This window comes from Bombus pascuorum, chromosome 13 (genome assembly GCF_905332965.1).
Source record: "Bombus pascuorum chromosome 13, iyBomPasc1.1, whole genome shotgun sequence".
Taxonomy (NCBI): domain Eukaryota; kingdom Metazoa; phylum Arthropoda; class Insecta; order Hymenoptera; family Apidae; genus Bombus; species Bombus pascuorum.
Window position 1 is genome coordinate 9,318,510 of NC_083500.1, and position 19,389 is coordinate 9,337,898.

At 37.7% G+C, this 19,389-nt stretch overlaps 1 protein-coding gene across 10 annotated transcripts in view; it reads left to right on the forward strand.

Moving 5' to 3' along the window:
- Positions 1–19,389, forward strand: part of LOC132913809 (potassium voltage-gated channel subfamily H member 6) — a 142,060-nt gene that overhangs the window by 22,562 nt on the left and 100,109 nt on the right. For all 10 annotated transcript variants that reach the window (XM_060972388.1, XM_060972389.1, XM_060972380.1 and 7 more), the window contains exon 3: positions 19,016–19,174. In XM_060972388.1, the coding sequence (XP_060828371.1) occupies positions 19,016–19,174 (159 nt within the window). The remainder of the gene's footprint in view (positions 1–19,015; positions 19,175–19,389) is intronic.

Here is a 19,389-nt window from a genome sequence, read left to right on the forward strand (position 1 = left end):
CTTCCTACGGACATTGTTTCTTGGATCTGTACTTTTGCCAAATGTTCTATTAGAAACGTTCTACCATTTTCTCGATTCTTCGTTACCTGAAATACGAATCGATACTTGCGCTGACCTATCGTGAAAAATCTGACGAAGAACGGAGAGCACAACTAGCTTTATAATTCGCGACCTATAGTTCCTAAGAGAAGTTCATACGTTCATTGTATCCAACATCTGACCTGTTTCATTTCAGGTATAATTAATCTCTGGTATTTCTTCGAATTTCAAAGTTACCTTTTAGAAGATGGTAAAATGTTACAGTCGATGGAAATTATTTTTCGAAATTATATACTGACTCACAAAAGTTGGCGGTATTGAAATATTAATTCAATGATAGGTTCTGCGTGCTTTAACTTCGCGCTGAGCAGCTGTAAAGTTCCCTTTAAAGTACTTTGCGTCAATCCTGGAAACTTCTTGTTGTCAGTGCTATTAACCGCCTCCCCTACTGACTCACTTCGTAACAATCATTACCGCTATGCTATACCACGTTTTATAACCCATTTCTTCAGCGAACTTTATCAGTTCAATAATTCCTTTTACTAGAATGTATCTCGGACTGTATGTGCGCTGATCGAACACGAAATGCTACCGATTTACGTCGTCTAAATAATGATTAAGGACACTTGTCACTCGAAGTTTCCTTTTTTCCATCGATTACAGGAGACTTGGAATTTTTTCATGCGTTATGTTTGGTAACTAAAATAATTAATTTGAAATTTTGAAATAATTTACCTCCTTATCGAACATCTACAAAAAATTACTTTAGGAAAATACAGGAGATAAGTTTGCTTTAGTATCTCTGTGCGGAGGAACTATACCACTTTTTTTAGAATCTTGCACATACATTTATGTTTCTAAAAAAATTAAGCTTTAAATAATTTGGTGACAAGACTATTTTCAATAGTTTTTAAATGACAGCCTCTCATGTCTTTGAACGAGACTTTCAATGATTTTACTAGACGGCTTTATCGACAAGAAGTAATTTACATATTTGGCTGATGATCGTGATTTTCTGGACAGGAATCGTAGCACCGGCCTTTTCGCAGGTTGTAAGAACCGTTCCGTTATTTAGAGCGGGAAAATTGAATTTATTCGCGGGTGGATGGTTGGCTGGAACTCGATTTTGCCGTAGTGTCTGACCTTAGGCGCGGCGAGATCAATAGTCACTACTGTATAATTTATCATAGTCGTGGCACGAAGTCTGTTAGGCCATCCGAATGCTCATGGTTCGGTCCCCTCGGACTTGAGATTCAAACTTTCGTACGCTATGAACCTAACCGCATCGTTCTCATTAAAAAAAATTGCTTTTTTCAAATTAGAAATATCCATGTTCCTTGTTTTCCATCTTGCAATGTGACAAGATTTATGCAACCGTCGTGTCATAGAAAATTTTCCAATTTAGTAAAGTGGACTCTGCTTCTTTCAACGGTATTTTTCAAATAGCGATTTATCATCCTTTCCAAAGCAAACTTGTACGTGAAATACATCTCTAAATTTATATTATAAATCTCACTAAAAAAGAACTATTCCTTTTAGTTTTTATATACCCGTTGCTTTGCAGAAAGTTATGTGAGATTGTCAAATTTAAGACATAGAGCTGATTCTGTTCTTTTATTAAAATTTTGAAATATCACTCAGTCCTTATCAAGAATCCAATTTTGAAAAAAAATTTTCTTCTCCCTTTATTTAAATATCCACGTCCCCTGTATCCAAATTTTTGGAATGTCATTAGATGTGCATAAGTATGTAAGGTGAAACGATTCCGTGCTTTCTCATCGATATTTTATGATATATCCCAGCTACCGTTCTATGATACCTGGCAAAGAACTGGCACGTGAAAGGTCTCGAATTTTTGCGATACAACAACGAGAAAGCAACGCGAAAATAGGATACACACGTAGCCTACGTACGACGTGGCACAAAGGGAAACGAAAGAAAGGTGCTAGCGTGAAAGAGCTGAAAGGCTGAAAGTAGTCTACTCCGACCACCTGCAGCCACCTCTGGATGGTCTATTATAGTACGTCATGTTTCCACTGAATCTCCGAGTTACACGGTATGGATTTCCACGTTTGATGAAACGAACACCCATTGTTCTCTCTTATTTCGCTCGGTGAAAGATCATCAGAAATATCGATCGCGGGTTATGAAAATCAATCGTTCGTTTGCATAATCTCATCGGAAGATTATATTGATCGCCGCTCTTTGACTCTGTAATGAGGTGAACGATGATGATGTAGAAAGATGTAGATCTCCTGATTGTGTTGCGGCATAATTCAGTTAATTACTGCGACTTTGTATATATCGTTTTATTACAACAAATAGACGCAACAGAAATATTTTGTACAAATAAAGCTAACACGAATAATTCCATAATATAGTATTATTGAAGATGACTTAAAAAATTTCTTAATGTTAAGAAAGTTTTTTTCATTTATCTCTAACAAGAAACACTCGTTGATTCAATTTAGCGCAATGTTTTTAACAATGGGATTTTTTAATACGTTTAGGCATACTTTGCACCAGATTTTGACAATAGTCGGAATGAGTTCCATCCTGTTGCTTTTTAATTCTCTTTCGTAATTGAAGAATCGATGTCGGTGGAGACTCGTAAGAGTCTCTTACCTTTTGTTTTAGAAACCCTCTACAGATTTCTCAATAGGATTGAGATTAATACTCTGCGCGTGCCATTTTGGTAGAGAGAATTTGTCTGTTCCGAGCCAATTCTCTGTACTTTCCGCTGTGTATTTAGGCTCTCGATCGTGTTACAATATAGCCATTTCTCAAGGAAACAGTGAATGTTCAACTATATCTGTGTCTATATCTATCTGTAAATTGTTCTGCGAAATATCTTTACATGTGTATTGATTCGTTAATACATTCTATTCGATGCAATGATACGATCTTACTTATACAACACGCAACAACAGTGAATCGATGAATATTTTATTAACATTCACAATTTTAAAAAGTTATTTTAAATTACTTTCAATTATTAATACCGTTACTACATACATATTTATCTTTCTTTACAACGTAACGCTAACAGCAGTAAACATGCTTTATAACAAGCAATAAAAACGATGAAAGATGATTTATATTGACGCCGTGGCCTTTTTTATGGGGCTAGAAAGCTGTATTCTGGTGGCGTGAATGAAAAGGTCAAGGGTTACGGGACCAGGAAGTTCCACTCGATCCGATTAAAGATGTTCCTTGGCTGTTTCCTTTTCATTGATGCGGCGGAAATTAATGGCCATCGAGATCGGAGGCTGAAATGTCAAACCTTTATTACGCGGTTTCATGACACGGGGAAGTCTTAAATTAAAGCTTCTAGTAGCGACACCAATTGACGCTGACTTCTTGCACTGCATATGGCGTTTTATGCCAATAGAAACTAAACGAAGGTTAAAGCGATTTACGGAAATACAACTGAATTTCCAAGCACTTCTCTTCTTAGTTTACTGTTAATTTCTTTATCGAGATATTTCAATGTATTACGAGATTGCTAAGAAACTTGGCAATTTAGAGGTACTTCCAAGAATTCAGTAATAATAATAATTCAAGAACCAGGAATTTAATAAAAATTACACTTTCACTAGAAAAGTTTAAAGTTACAATTTAAAAATTATATTTATGTCTAGATATTATTATTTCCTTCGATATAAAGGAAGTTCGGGGTAATACAGCACGTGCAATGGTTGTCACTTTGTCTGTATTTGTTCCGGACTATCTGACTATTGTGGACGTTTCTGTGGAGTCTCTTCCGGTTCCAACTACTCCCATGGACATTGTTCATCTCAGACCAATGGCGAGGAATAATCTGCTATTCTGTAGGCTTCTCTCGAGCAACGCTATTCGAGGGAACATTATATACTATTATGAGGCTGAGACCCGGAACAATTTCCACCCTTGGAAAAATAGTTTTATTATGGGATTTATCTTTGTGACACAACAATTTGTATAGAAAAAAAAAAGAATTGTTTCTCAGATCCTTGAAGAGGTTGAGAGATTGCTAGAGCTTCAGAAAAGATTAAAAAGTTGTTCAAAAAGATATTTCAGGGTATGGAATTTTAGATGGTTTCATACGATGGGATACGACATCGTACTGAATCTTGTAAGGCTTTAGACTAATAATACGTGTTATAAACGCTTAGCGAGTTAATAATTTGAAATGGAAGTTGTAAACGCGGAGTAAGTTAACTAAACCTACAGACGGAAAGGGTTAGAGATGATCTAAGATTGGGTCACACGTTCTATCGTCCTATTAATAATCCAAACATATCTCCACAGTGGAATTTCACGTAGTAAAAATAGTATTGAATTAATATGATGTTTTGTGTTTTTATTTTTCTTGGTTTCGAATTTTCGAAGTAGATAATTCAAATACAGATATGTATATAACACGATGCAAATAAATAATATAATTTTTTAGCAAAACGCTTGAAGAACGAAGGCATTTTATAAGTAAACAATTCAAATGTAACGAATCAATTCTCCTTGAATTTTAAGACGGAGAATTCATACGCAAATATAGAGCGAAATTTCATCAATTTATTGGGGAAGCGTTTGAGGGACGATGAAGCCTATAGACCGAATTCTAGGTGACCAAGATCTCACACGTTCCACGAGACCAGCTAAGGAAGCTATCAAGGATCCTTTAATCAAACATAGGTATAATCACCCGCGTGCAACCCATGCGGTGAGAGTAGTTTCAAAGTCGGCGTATGATCGATTAATTTTCCATACTCTCGGAATCCGTCAAGGTTGTAGAGCCAGGACACTCAAGGTCAGCCTAGGGAAACTTTACACTCACGCTAATGCATATAGTAGCCCTCCACGATATATCGTGTCGCATTTTCATATCGACAAGTTTGTAAATTTAAACTTCACCCTACGTGAAATTCAAAGCCATTCTAAGATTTCTGATGTGTTGTGATTCTTAGATTCACGAAATTCCGGAATCTTCGAGGACACCTTTGACGTAATTATAAGAAGATCTTCTTTCTTCCGATTGACATTCAAATTCATTATGGAAATATTTTCTTGGAGATTTTGAATCGTTTTACAACAATAGAATTCTTCCCTGATTTTAGTTTTTACCACCAAAATTCTTTTCTGACGTGTCTGTGTCATTTCCATAAAATAGAATTCTTTTCTTCTTTATTCAGTATCTTTTCCTAATATGTTCATTTTACTTCTTCATTATCTTCGAATTATTTCTTATCACTAAAATTCTTTCCTTTGACATTTTTATCTTTTTATTTTCCATTAGGATGTTTTTCTTCGCCATTCTTGAATTCTCGAGAAAAACAATTCAGATTAGAAAAAGCTTCAAGCTTCTTTCGATCGAACATCAACAAACATTGCCACGAGACTGTTAACCGGTGGTTTCTCTCCCAAGAAATCATCGACTGGATGAGTATCGATATCGTTGTTGATCGGCCCCCATCAGCAGATGTGGCTATTTCGCGAGAACCTCCTCGAGAGTGCTCTCTCGCGTTGTTACGCAACCGTGCAGAGCGTGAGGACGGTGTTTGAAGCGGCTAAGAATAGCAGTGCTTGTGTTCCACCCCTTCTCTTGTTCCTGAAACGCCCACCCTCCTCCTTCCATCGTTCGTACCCCCTTTTCGTGTGTCCCCACCAGGTATACAGCGTAGTCAATGACATCACGGAAAGGCGTTCAACCTCCCCCTTCCCTGCACCATTGGCCCACACGGCGTCGGAACGTGACGTCATCACCGACGCTTCTCCTTTTCTCTCCTTTCCACCCTCCTTTCGAACCGTTTCACCTTCGTTTCGTCTCAGCGTTTTTCCTATCAGTATTTTTATTTCGCTGTAGCTACGAATGGTATTGGCACACATCCCTATTTTTTTATTAGGTTCTATGCATTCCATTCTCGTAGCATCAAATTTTTATAGTGATACGAGAATACTGTTAAATGATTCAAACATATTTGGACAATCAGAAGAAGAATCTTTAAAGAGTTGGAGATATCTCAAAAATATTTTTTAAGATTATGAACGCTTTTCGTTGCAAGGTGACTTTTACCTACGATCTTATTAAAATTACCAATCACGAATATATTAGTATAAAATCATCATAATACATAGTCAGTGGAATTTGTATAATTTATGGCACGTATAATTATTTGCATAATTTACAATGAATAATTATTAAATTATATATCGCGTGTGATGAGTCTACTGTAATTTTTAATACGGGTATGTAATAAGAATATTACCTATGGACAAAATTTTGTTCGAATTCTCGTGCAACATTCTTTTGCTTTGTTACCTAAACACACGTGATGCAACAGTAAATTCGTGACGTCGTACTCAGGACAGTGACACTCCGAGCGTGTTGGCTTTGCCAAAGCGTTAAGCCTCGTCTCAGAACTGGACTGTCCCGCCAGCGTAGTCTGTCCTCCGAATTTCGAAAGCTTCGCTGGGGAACCGCGGCGCTAAGAGGCCACCTAAGGTACGGGCTTGCAGTCTCTGTAACGACAGCGCGCGGACATTAGCTTCGTGCTCGATCGTTCGTGATTCTCTCACGTTTCTTTCAAATCGTGCCCTCCGAGCGTGTTCTCATTCTGTGAATAAAGTTCCGATATACTTTCGAGAACCTATGTCACTGTCTCATAACTCTATCAAGTCTAAAACGTTCAAACTGTCACATACTATCAAGTATAATAATAACAATTGAATATCACAGTAATAAAATAAAATATCATTTAGCTAAAGTGAAATTTTTTATATAAGAGGAGTGCAAGTGTGGATTATTATCTAACAATTCATTATTAAATTAATATACGTGAATGATTATAAAGGAAAAGATTGAAGAATCGTGGAAATATTATTGGTTGAAGGAATTAGTATCAGAATTGTACGAGAAACGAAACTTTGTCTTTTGTTCGTCTTACACGTGGAAACTCCGATTTCATTGGAACGATATACGCGTGAAGTGGCGAGAGAAAGCAATGAGTTGCGACGTGGAGAGCCCGGAAGAACAGCGAGAATGGATCCCCATGAAATTGTAGGTTAATTTTACTTGCTCCCGTGATTCCTCGCTCCCTCTCTCTTGTTCTGGCACCAAGGCACTGAAGTTCCCTCATTAAGAACGCTATTAGTCTGTGGGAACGAGGGTAGATTTTCATCGCGAGAACCTGAAGCACCTATGACTACCAGAAGTTTTATGAATTTTCGGCTGACCGGGTAACTCGATTGTCGTTCGCTTCCTATAGTGTGATGCTCGTTTTTTTTTCTTGCTTCTGTGAACACGAAAGTGTGAAATAGCGATGACCGCACGATTTAGTAATTCTATGAACGAAGTTAGCCACGTCGATCGTATAAAATATTTCAAAGTGAATATTTACTTTCAAAAAATTACGAACTTGTTTATTCGTGTAGTTACTGGATTATTTTGTTTTTACTAAAACGTGGATATTAAGATTTTGTGCTAGTTTTTATTGTTGGTGATCGAGTTTCAAATGCTAGATTGTTTTACTTTCAATAGTAGTTCGTTACGAATGACTGAGTTTCGAGTGCTAGAAAATTACTTTATTTTTCGAACAACGTCAGAATATGAATTGTTTCTTGCCAATGACTGGGTTTCAACCGTTGAAAAATTACATTATTTTTATAATAATACGGGAATGGAAATATCGTGCGATTGCGTATTGTAAGTAATTGAATCTGCAGTGCTAGGAATATATAAAAGAGTTGTGTGTTTCCGACTACGGTTGAGAGAAGAGTGCACAATGCTGCAAAACCACTCAAACTTCTGGTGGACGTGACTGAATGTGTACTTGGAATGTCCGCGTAGTTTTCTTGAACTCAGTGAAAAAGACTAGGAGATAGAGGACGAGAGGATGTGTGAGTGTTACGATATATTACGTATAACAAAAGTACTTGATAATGAGAGTTAGCTTAATGATGTTGTTTAAGTTTTATTGATATTGTTTGGTTTGAGTCCTCTTGGATTATATCGTATCGTCCTAAGGTCTTATTTTTATTCTGTTTTATATTTTAGAATTATCTTCGACTTATAAATAAATATATGTTATGTAAATTTACACTTTTTTACGCGTAGACATCTACCTAAACAGAGACTTATTTCACTTGCTAAGCATTATAACTAATACTTTGCTTTGGATATTTTATACATTTTATATATTTCTTTATATATTTTTATTTGTCATATTATATACATTTTACACTTTTAACTTTCCCATAATTACATGGATATTCACGGTCTAATAATAAAATACAATTCCACATATTCATAAGTATATCTGGTGATGGCGTTAGTCCCAGAACTTTTTACAACGGGAATGGCGTCAAACCACCCATAAAGTTATTTATTTGGGGAGCATTTCCACGATATTTCGATAATGCGAAGAAGCCTGGCCAATTGTCACGTTCCGGTGAAACGCGTTCGAAACTACTGAACACGACGATGCGACGGAAGGAAACAATTTATACGATAAAAGATCTGACAGTCGCGGAATATTTACGGAAAAGACAAATCGAACAACTTTTCGATCTTCGACGAGATTTAGAAAGATTTCTGAAGATGGTGGCGAGATTAGACGTTTAACCAGAAAAAAGTTTTATCTGGTTAAAGAAGATTCTGCCCAAAGAGAACGAGAAACGGAAAGGTCAGGTTCTTCTCGCAACAAAAGGGTGGTTTCTTTCGTGGAAGGGAAAGGTCGAATTCACGGCAGTCCGTTCGATACAATCCAATCTCTGTTATTCAAAGGGATAGGAAGAATCGTGAAGATAAGAAACATCGGCGGGCAAACGTCCACCTTTCACGATAGATAGACACGATAGCCCTTCGAGATTGTATGTTTCGCGTTTCAAAGACCTTGAATGTTTTACTTCGAATCTGATATATTTTGTAACCAACCTTGACTTCCCAGAGGCGCGTAATTTTACTTCGATTCTTGTTTCTCGCATAAACTTGAATTTTAAAGTAGACTAAGTGTTTCAAGGACTGGGTGCTTAACAGTCTTGTTATAAATAAGTTTTCGTTCAGATTTTTCTGTTCCATGGAAACAGTCAACATTTACTCTTCTTTCTTTCATTCGCGAACATTCATCGGAATTAGATCCTACAGATTTTCGAATATACAATTTCGTTCCTTCCTCTTAAAATCGAATTTTAAACCAGATTTAGTAATCTTCCTATAATTTATCGTTTGTTAAGCTAGCCTTATTTCACGAAAAAAATCGTTATTAATCTTCCTTTCGTAAGATAATCTTACTAATTTTTCTATAATTTATCTTTTGTTGGTGTGCCTCTATTTCATGAAAAAAGATCCACATTTTCTCTGCCTTCTTTCATTCGAAATAAGAAACACCATTGTAACCAAGAATAAAGCGTCTTCATCGAAACTAGACCACGTAATCCTTCAAGATCAGCAAAGTCTTATTTAAGAAACCTTGGTGGACCTGTTCTTTGATGGAGATACGTTCTCGATTGTACCTTGACATCGCGAAAATAGCTGATTCTTGTTCGTCTTTCATGCTTGCCGATCAGCTCCGTCGGATTATAATCGCGTGCGATTAGGGTCATCCGGAGTAAACCAGGTGAACGTCTCCCTTCCCGTTGCTCCTTTGTGGACGTTTGACATTTTCCTGGGCTGGTCACGTGGCCGTTTTTGGCAAGTATATCGGACGACGGGGTTTCGCGATTCGTAAGCCCGAAAGCACACTTCGGAAAGGGAGCGGACCTCGCTAAGAGGGTAGAAGAAGGAAACAGAGGAATAAACGAGGAAGAAGGAGAGAGAGAAAGCGCATGCTATTTCTGTGCATTGCTTGGCCTGCAGCACACGTTGCCACGTCACAGGGGCATTGCACTCGGTGACGTCACGAGGGCACAGCGTCATCGACCAATTGGAGGGAGCCGTTAACCCATTAACCACTCGGCTATTCGTTCCACTGCGGTATCATGACCTCCTCACTATCCACCAATCGTTTTACTAGACATCCAGGACCTCATCGTGCGATAATTTCATAAACTGGTATGTTTCGGTCTTGCGTTATTACATACATCAATCGCTTAAATTGATAGCCAGAGCCTGGAGTAGTTAGTAGGTAGTTCGATAAATTGATATTTTTCTTATCGATCTTATCAATTTGCTGCCTATCACGGTTTTAGATGAAGAGTGGACTTGGAAGAACCTTGATCCCAATCAACGAGGGAATCGTGGAAATATGGATCATTTTTTAAAATTGTACTATTTAAATGGGTATAAATACAGGTAGTTACAGATTCGATAACTAATTACAAGTTCAGTTTTTAATGGTTACATCATGTCGAAGGGGTTACCAATGGTTGGAATTAGACTTGTCGGTAATGCCATCGGAGTGAATGGTGTGACTAACAGTGCTAGAATTAATTAAAGCATTTAAATTAGAGAAACAGTTGTGTGCAGTTCAAAATTCACAGTCTACTCGAGATATTAAATTTTCATAAAACACAGGAGATATCCGAAGAATTTATGAGTATATTATCGTTGGACTGCGACTATTTATACAAACTGATATTTTTGTGAATGGAAAAAGATCGAATCTGAATAAGAGATTTATTTTTTTCTATTAGGCACTGGACCAACTAATTTACTGTGGATATTTTATATAGTTTTATATATCATATATATTCTGCATACTTTTAAACACAACATACAACTGCGTACAACGATATATCATACTTTTTTACATTAACGATATATCGTACTTCAACACTCCGAACGACATGTCCAAAATTCAAGCAAGCGATGATCCTGAACATTTTTCATAAACTATTATGATCAAGTGGAAGTATTACTATATGATATCGTCAATTGTCAATTTGGTGGATGATGCACAAGGTCATCGTGCAAGCATGCAATAGTTGGATCAGGAAGGGCCATGTGTAAATTAGCCGAATTAGAGTGGACTGGATGTATTTCTGGACGCTGGGCGCACCCCGAAGGGGATGCTTATTTATAGTGACCGCACGGTAGTACGTTGAAGCAATTTTAGAAATTCATTTGGCTATTTCTTCACTACCTCGCGCCATGTATTATCGATGGCTGTTTCATTTTTTCTTTCCTTCCAAGTCCCCACAAATTTGCCTCATCTTGCAACCAAATTATGTTTTGTTCTATGTTGTTACAAAATGATCAAGTTAATTTACACGTTCCAATTTCAAACGTATACTTTCTCGTCGTCCCGAGGATCGAAGAATTTCTTTCGGTTCGTCGGATTCGTTTTTTTCCTCGTGTAACGTGGACAGCAGCCTCTGCTGTTGTCGCGTGGTCTAAAAATATGTATAAAGACGGAACGACCTTCGAGATTCTGTCGAGTATCGCGATTTTGTCGAACAAATCGCGCAGCAAGAAGATTCGTGATCCGAGATGTCGGCTTATCTTCCTCCTCGATGTCCACGAACAAAATTCCATCTCTTCTACCTTCTATTTTTTTATCCCGTGTTGTCGTACAGTTGACAAAGTTGACATGTAATGTTTAAATTAGAATTTTCTACGCAGGAACATTATTTTTCGTGTGCCTCTTTGATGAAGCGCCATAGGTTTCTAAACGTGTGTATCGTGAGAACATTAGAAGTATCAATACGAGTTTATTAGTGTCTGCAGGTCTTGTAATAGACAAGGACCATCGGACTCTTTCACTCTTTGGGACGCAGTCATCACAAAACAGCTACACACTCAGCTACCGTTACGCTACTGTTCATCATAAAGCTTCGATGTGCGAATTTATTACTAACTTCGTCACTTTAAAATTCTACGGTAAAACTAGCGAACCTGTCAAAACGACGGATTTCAAATTTTTTTTTTTCAACAGTTACTTAACACATACAGTTGATTTCTGTAAAAGTTAATATTGATTTTTACCTAATTCTAGATAAGATTATATAGACAAATTTATTTTCATCAATACCATTTGAATTGACTCACATATACATATATAGATCATTTAAGTACATATTACAGACCGGTAGATTCAGTGTTAATATTTCTCCCAGGTATTCCAAGGTAAAATAGAAATTTAAAGAGCCTTCCAGTGTCTCCCCGTAATAATAACCATTTCTATAAAACCGAGGGTTTATCGAAAGCCAGGAGCTTTTAAAAAAATCGATCGACCAAGTGTTTTATCCAGCGGAGGGATTATTGGTTCTTTTTTCCAAGGGAAGACGATGCAGGCTCCGCTGAAAGAGCATCGTCTGTGTCTCTCCTATGCTTCGCCTCATTCTCTCGACAAGGACGTTGCGCTGAATGAATGCAGCGTGCGTTCACCCTTGTTGCTTGCGCATCCCTTTCTCATTTTTCAGCCCTATCCTTGCCTTTCTCTCTATTTTTTTGCCACTTCTTTTTACTCCTGCTTTCGTAGAAACAGGTCTTGACTCATCCACAGCGTCCTTCTCCGTCTCGTCGTTGGTTTAAAAGCCGTGGAACCACGAGGACCTAACGAGACCCCCGGACTACTCGACCGAAACAAAGCAAGTGTTCTTAGCATTGGTCGCCTAACGGCACGTGATCCTTTAAACCGCATCTTGAATTTTCATGAAGAAAAATCGTTGGCACGCCGCCATTTATTCCGCGACTTCCTATGCGCGGACTCGACGCGGAGGGAAGTGACAAGGAGGAGCGTTCGTTTCACGGTAAGCCGTGAAAACGAACGTTTCACGCCGTCAAACGAAGCCTTTTCTCCCAACCATCTCTCTCTCTCTCTCCCCCTCTCTCTCTCTAATTCTCTCACTCTCTCTTGTTTACACAGGCTGACGTTTCAATTAAGTCGGAGTACCACTGGAATTTTCACTGGTTACTTGTTCCCCTTTCGACTTCTTTTCAGGTTCAATTTCTGGAATCAAGAAGGCGAACAAACAGAGCTACTTTTACGGTTCCTTACTGTCTTTTTCGGTTTCTTATATTGTTTTCTTCTGTCTTTCTGCGAGAGCTTCTAGGGATGATGTTGAATTAAATAGTACAATTTGTTTAACATTCAGTGGGTTGTTTTCTTCTTTTTTTGCTCCTGCTTTGAAGCGACCTGGAACTTGAGCAAGCAAAAAGTAATGAACTCGGAACAAAGCAAGTATCCTCGTCACCCCGTCACCTCGTGTAAGCGTACTTCGTTCATTATAATTAAAGTTGTCATTAAAGAAGTTCGTCCCTTCGTCTGTTTATAGCTTAACGAGGTGTATTCTTCAACCAGTTGATAGTTATTTATTTGTATCTTGGGTGGAATGAATAACGATTTTTCAGTTTGTGATTGCATTGAGAACAATGGAAAATAAAATTCTTCGAATTTTGTTTCAATCAAATACGAAAATCGAGTTAATTAGGGGATTTGAATCTTAATCACCGAATCAAGGCTCTGTTCTCGAATACCTACACTATAGTTTGGAATTGTTATGTTCAATCATTATTTCGGAATCATTATGTGTTCTATGCAGGTCCCAAATAATTAATAGAAATTTCTATATTTATACGATCAGCTTCAACTATTCAGTATCCCAATTTCAACGTGCATAATTAATAACGAAATTAAATAGAATTAATAAAATAATTTGAGAATGGAATAATTTCCAACACCATCGTAAACTATTATGTTTTCTCCAAGTGATGGAATATTTTTTGCACCTAATATATATAACGAACTCCTATGAAGCATCTATTATTTTAGTACATCCCTCTCACCTTAACAAAACGACATTTAAGTCGCTTTAGTGAAATTCTTTCAAAAAGGTTGCATTGATTCAACTTTCACATATTATCTCTCGCTCTTCATTCAAACGTGCTTAATTAAGCTACAAAAAAGAGAGCAAAGTGTCAGGAGATTTGGGGGGTTGTTCCTTTTCAGGGTGAATTTCTGACGACGTGAAAGTTTAACAGGCGGCAGTCAGTAACGCAGGCCGCATGAAAAATGGAGCGAGAAAATGTGAAAGGCGCAACCTGGCCCGCCGAGGGCTGTTTTACACAGTGTTTCTTCCTCGCATGCTCGCATTTCAGTTGGATCTGACAAGCCAGCTGTGCGTGACCCGTCTGCGTGCGTAATTCCACAGGGACAAAGGGGAAGCGAGAGGAAAAGTGTAACAGAGAAAGAAAGCCAGCAATGGATCGATAGGACAGCTTGCTGTGACGTTGCCGAAGAAACCACACGTATTGCACATATTAGCCGCTATCTAGACACGAGGAGCGGTTTGGCCGAACCGAGAATGTCTCTCTAATTGATCGCTGAATTTTATCATCTTCCACCTGTCATTAAACGTGCTGTATTTTCTTTCTCGTTAAACATCCTGAATGTGTTATCCTGCTGGATTAGCCGTGTAATCGGCTGGAATACATACAGTGACACATGACGATATTTGAGTACTTAATGTAGGAAATCATTGCATATATATAATTTTGTGAGTATAAAATTGTGGATATAGAATTTCTAGTTTGTACGAAACTTTTTAAAATTTCATTAACATTAAATGGCAGACAATTATCACGTTTATTTTGCTAAATTTTGAAAGAAATTAGAAAATGTATCTTCGTATGTTTCGTGGAGGCCATGACTATAATTGATAAAATATAAATAGACGTAAAGCAGTGCTACAAGTTCCGAGTATATAGGTATACCCTTACGAAAGATTTAATGAAAAGATCAAACAGTTCCATTGATACTGTTCCAACATTGCAACCGGTTATCGAGTCTTCCAGTCACTGCCTCACAAGGGATTATGTAATACTTCCTCGCCTGCTGCACAACCAAACCATTATTTCTCCGCCCTTTGAAACCATCTAAAAACTACCTAAAAGCGCAACCAACTCTTAGACATTCTACTCTCAACCTGTCCTACTTAAAATAATCTTTCTCTATTCATTCGTCGGTGGTCGAAGAGACGCCGTATCCATAATTTTTTTTTAAATCCAATCATCTCTTAGATTTTGAATATTCTACTTCCACCCTTTTAAACGTAAAACAGTCTATTTCCATCAACCCATCAATAGCCGAAGAGATGCAGCATTCACAATTTCTAAGAATCTAGCCAACTCTTAAACATTCTCCTTGTTTGCTTCTCTATTCGCTTGAAGAAATATTCCTTTATTCACCCATTAGTATACTGATATATTCATAAAAGTTGGTTCGATATATTCATAAAGATCGAAGAGACGCCTCATTCACAGAATTTCGAAATATCTAACCAATCCCTAAACTTCATCTTTACCGATTTAAAAAAGTATCAGCTCTATTTCGGGCGATATTTTTCTATTTATTTTTTCATCGATGGTCGAAGAAGCGTCTAGAATCAAACAAGTTGAAGCTCCATCCATAATTCATGTCGTTCTCGAGCAAGTGGCCGATCACGATTTCGCAACTAGACTCATCATCGTTGACGTTCCACATCGATGACGTTCAACGACGAGGATCCAGGTGGCCTGTGGCACTCTTGGCACGCTTATCCGACCGATTACGCTCACGGCGTGCCAGGGTGTGTGTTTTCCATCTCGGCACACCGGCCGGTTGCGCAAGCAAGCCTGTCCGAATCGGCAATCCGAATGCCTGGCCACGCTCTTCTGGTCGACACACGGGACACACTTTCCTTTTGTCGAGCCCTTTTGGACCGAGTCCAACGTACCTTGACTCGTAAACACACGCTGGCTAATTAGTTGCGCTCGCAGAGCTCGCGACGAAAGCCACCAAGTCGCTCGTCGTAGTCGTAGTTAATCGTGTTCTCGTGGTTACGGGCTTCCGTGACCTTGACGCTGGCCACAAATGCCGCGAAGAAGCTTTTTACACTCGTTCGATATAGAATACTCGTTCTCGTGATTGGAAACCGACCGTGATTCGCGTTTCAACCGATAGCTTGGTGTTTAGATTGGAAATCTCATGCGGATTGCGTTTTTAGATTTGGGTTTTGGTTTTGTGAGGTACAGTGACTCATGGAATACTTGATATCGTTTGACATGGAATTTGAATACTTGTAATTTTTGTCAATGTATGTTACGTGTGTTATACAAAACGCCTAAAAGTTTCATTAGCGCTGTAACAAGACACGACTGTCATGATAATACGATTTGGTCTATTAATCTGAAAATGTACATGCATAGAGGCTATAGCATGTATTTAATAAGAAATTAGCGTACTATAGTACGGTCAATAGTTATCTTAAACATAGTTGCGAGTGTTAAAAATGATTCTATTGATATTGACTGTTAAAATACTTTGCGAAATATATGTATACTTGCATTAAATACCTTGCGTCTTCTGTGTACATTTTCAGATTAATTTCCAGCACCACTACAAATCTCATATACGGTATTAACGAAGTTTCGAAATATTTCATATAAGGTACGTAAGATATTCGTAAAGCGTTTCTACAAACGTGCGAATATTTTCGCGAACCACTGTGAAATGTATATGATATACGATATCCTTATTGCTTAAAACATTCTCGAAGGACAATTTGGTTTTCCAGGAAATCAGCCGAGTCCTATTTATGCACATTCGTATCCCCACCCCATCAAATTATAATAGTTTGCGACGCGAATCAAACGCGTGGGAAGTTATTCCGTTGTCGAAAATCGTGGCGTTAAGATGTATCACTCCGCGTGGCGCTTATTAACTGCGTAATACTTTCATCGTCATCCTTTCACCGCTCATACCCACGCTACTGTTAACTCTGTTTAATCGACGTACGTTTTTATTCAATAATTTATGAAATATTATTGTAATTTATAACTAGACTGTGGATTTCTATGCAAATTTGTATCTTTATGGAGATGGAGATGGAGATTCATTTGATATATCAAAAATTATAGCAAGTGTCCTACTTTGGATATTTTGCAAATATTTTTATATGTCATATGCATTCTGCGCGTTCTTGCATTTCCAAATTTCACATAAACGCATAAAAATCTGCAGCCTAGCTGTCTTTTATTTATCTTAAATTATCCTTTTCTTTATCGTTTCTCTGGTTATTATAATCATTATTACTACTAGTGTCATCATCGTTACAGTTCCACTAAAATTCTGTAATAGGTTCAGATTTCATAATATATTCACGAAAGGGTTCTACAAGTGTTCAAATATTTGTGAGCAAATGTCTCTCCAACAAATTTCTGGACTAACAGCCAGAAAGAAATTTCTTTTTGTTTCGAGATATTAGTTACATGTATTGCCTTTATCATCATGTACTTCAATCCCAGCATTCGTTCCTAGTTACTGACGATCACTGTAGCCAAGTACTCCATTACAAGCTTCATTCATGTCCCTGAAGGAACACTCGTCCAACATTCGCCGTGTTTCACGTTGATTCAGAAGTCTCTTTGCACAGTGCTGCTTCTCCAAGTTATGCTATCCGCACGTGACACGTGGTGCGATAATTCCTCGAGTCGTCACGAATCCGAATGGAACATTAACAAAGTGGTGCAATCGCGTTACCCCACTTTTACCAATGTTACGTGGCTTCTGCAAAAGAATTTTCGAATTACGACTATGTAACGTTGGTTGGGAGAAATACAGTGGCCTGCAAAAGTATTCCTGCACTTGTCGATATCTTTTATGAACATATCACGTGCGTTATATGAAACATTTTGAGATTTCATTAGTATTATAACGACATTTACATATCGCAATGACAACTATCGTGATTATACGTGAAATTTTTAACGATCCTATAAATGTACACAGAAGTTACAAGATACAAGTACAAATATATGTATATTTCACAGAGATCGCAAAAATGTTTAATCATAATGATTAGTTTATAGCTATTTTCCATAATACAGTATTCTCGTAGCTTCTATGTATGTGCACCTTTAGATTGGTTTCAATTTGACCAATATAATCAGGACAGGACAGTCGTGTCTCATTGTGCGTATCAAATATGCATCCCTTTATTGATTCTATAGTTTGATTTTCAGTATCGACATCTTTCCCTGTCAGAAAATATTTAAAACATTGAAACAATCTACCAATTTCAAAACAGCCAATCATCCACAATATTAGTAAGTTTTAGCACTCGTTAGAACCGTTTTTATTAATTATCGTTATATGTTTAAGACGACTATGTATTTGCACTAAATTTTTTACTAAATATCTTGCAACTTCTTTATACATATATTTTCATATTGAGTTCACGTGTTTCCAACATGATCATCGCATAACAAAAATTTGTATACACGCATGCATATAAAAATCCCTATGGTAAGTGTACGAATACTTTTGCGAGCCACTGTATTTGGATAGAATCCAGACGCGATTTATTCGAAGATACAAGCTTTTATTGCCCGTTGGTTGCTTCGTGGGATCCTATGACTAACTTCAAACAACACACGAGACGTTTAACGGACTTGGATTCTAATAGACGTTCGCCGAAACGTCAAACGTGGATATTTATCGCGCCAGACACCCATGTTCCCTTTTAACGTGACCGATAAAGAAGCATTTCAAAAAATTGTTGCTGGAAATCAATATTTGTTGTTCCAGCAGTTATCTCGCAATGTTTTTGCTTCTAATGGACTATCGTCGCAAGATGCATGCTTGGTATTAAAACGAGAATTGTGGTATCACAGAATATAGGGCAATCGTTGTTTTAGTTCCTCAATAATTCAACATTTCATTTACTAGCGATCTCTCTTGTTATTACAGCGAAAGTTTATAGCAATGGGTAGATTACGGATCTTTATGAGTTTATGGGAGATTTAAAGGTGCAAACATGTACAAAATTGTACATAATATGCAAAAATATGAAAGATATTCAAGCTGAAGTACTTGCTGTAGCTTTTAACGAGTGAAATAAATTTTTACACGTACAGATTCTATTTCCTTAATTGTGGTAATACAAATATGCTATTGCATAAAAATATGCAATCTGGTAACGAGTTTTTGTACGTAGGAAGGAGGAAACTTGAAAGATCGTTTGTTTCAAAGATAGACGTATTACGTGGGCGCGAGCTAATCGGATTAATCTTTGTTTGTCACAGGCACCAAATTTCTGTGCAGCGAGGTGATAGCGCTAATAAGGAGCGAGGTGGACGACATCTGCTTGCAAATTATAAATTTCGAGGATTTGAGCTCGCAGCCACCTCCGCAGCCTGCAATTCCGCCCCCAAGCCAGACCAACAACAGGCTCGTCACACGCTGTAAGTTCCAATTTTTTTCTCCCTGCCCCCTCTCTCTTTTGCCCTTCTCTCCCTTCGCCGTTTCTCATTTTCCACTTTGAATCACTTGCTTCACGGAAACCTTCATAAATTTCATGTCCAATTTGTATTCACGTTGTTGCATTTACCGCTGTATATTTTTTTTCGTACCCTGTTATGGAATAGTTGGCAAATTAACGCTTAAATAACTCATTATG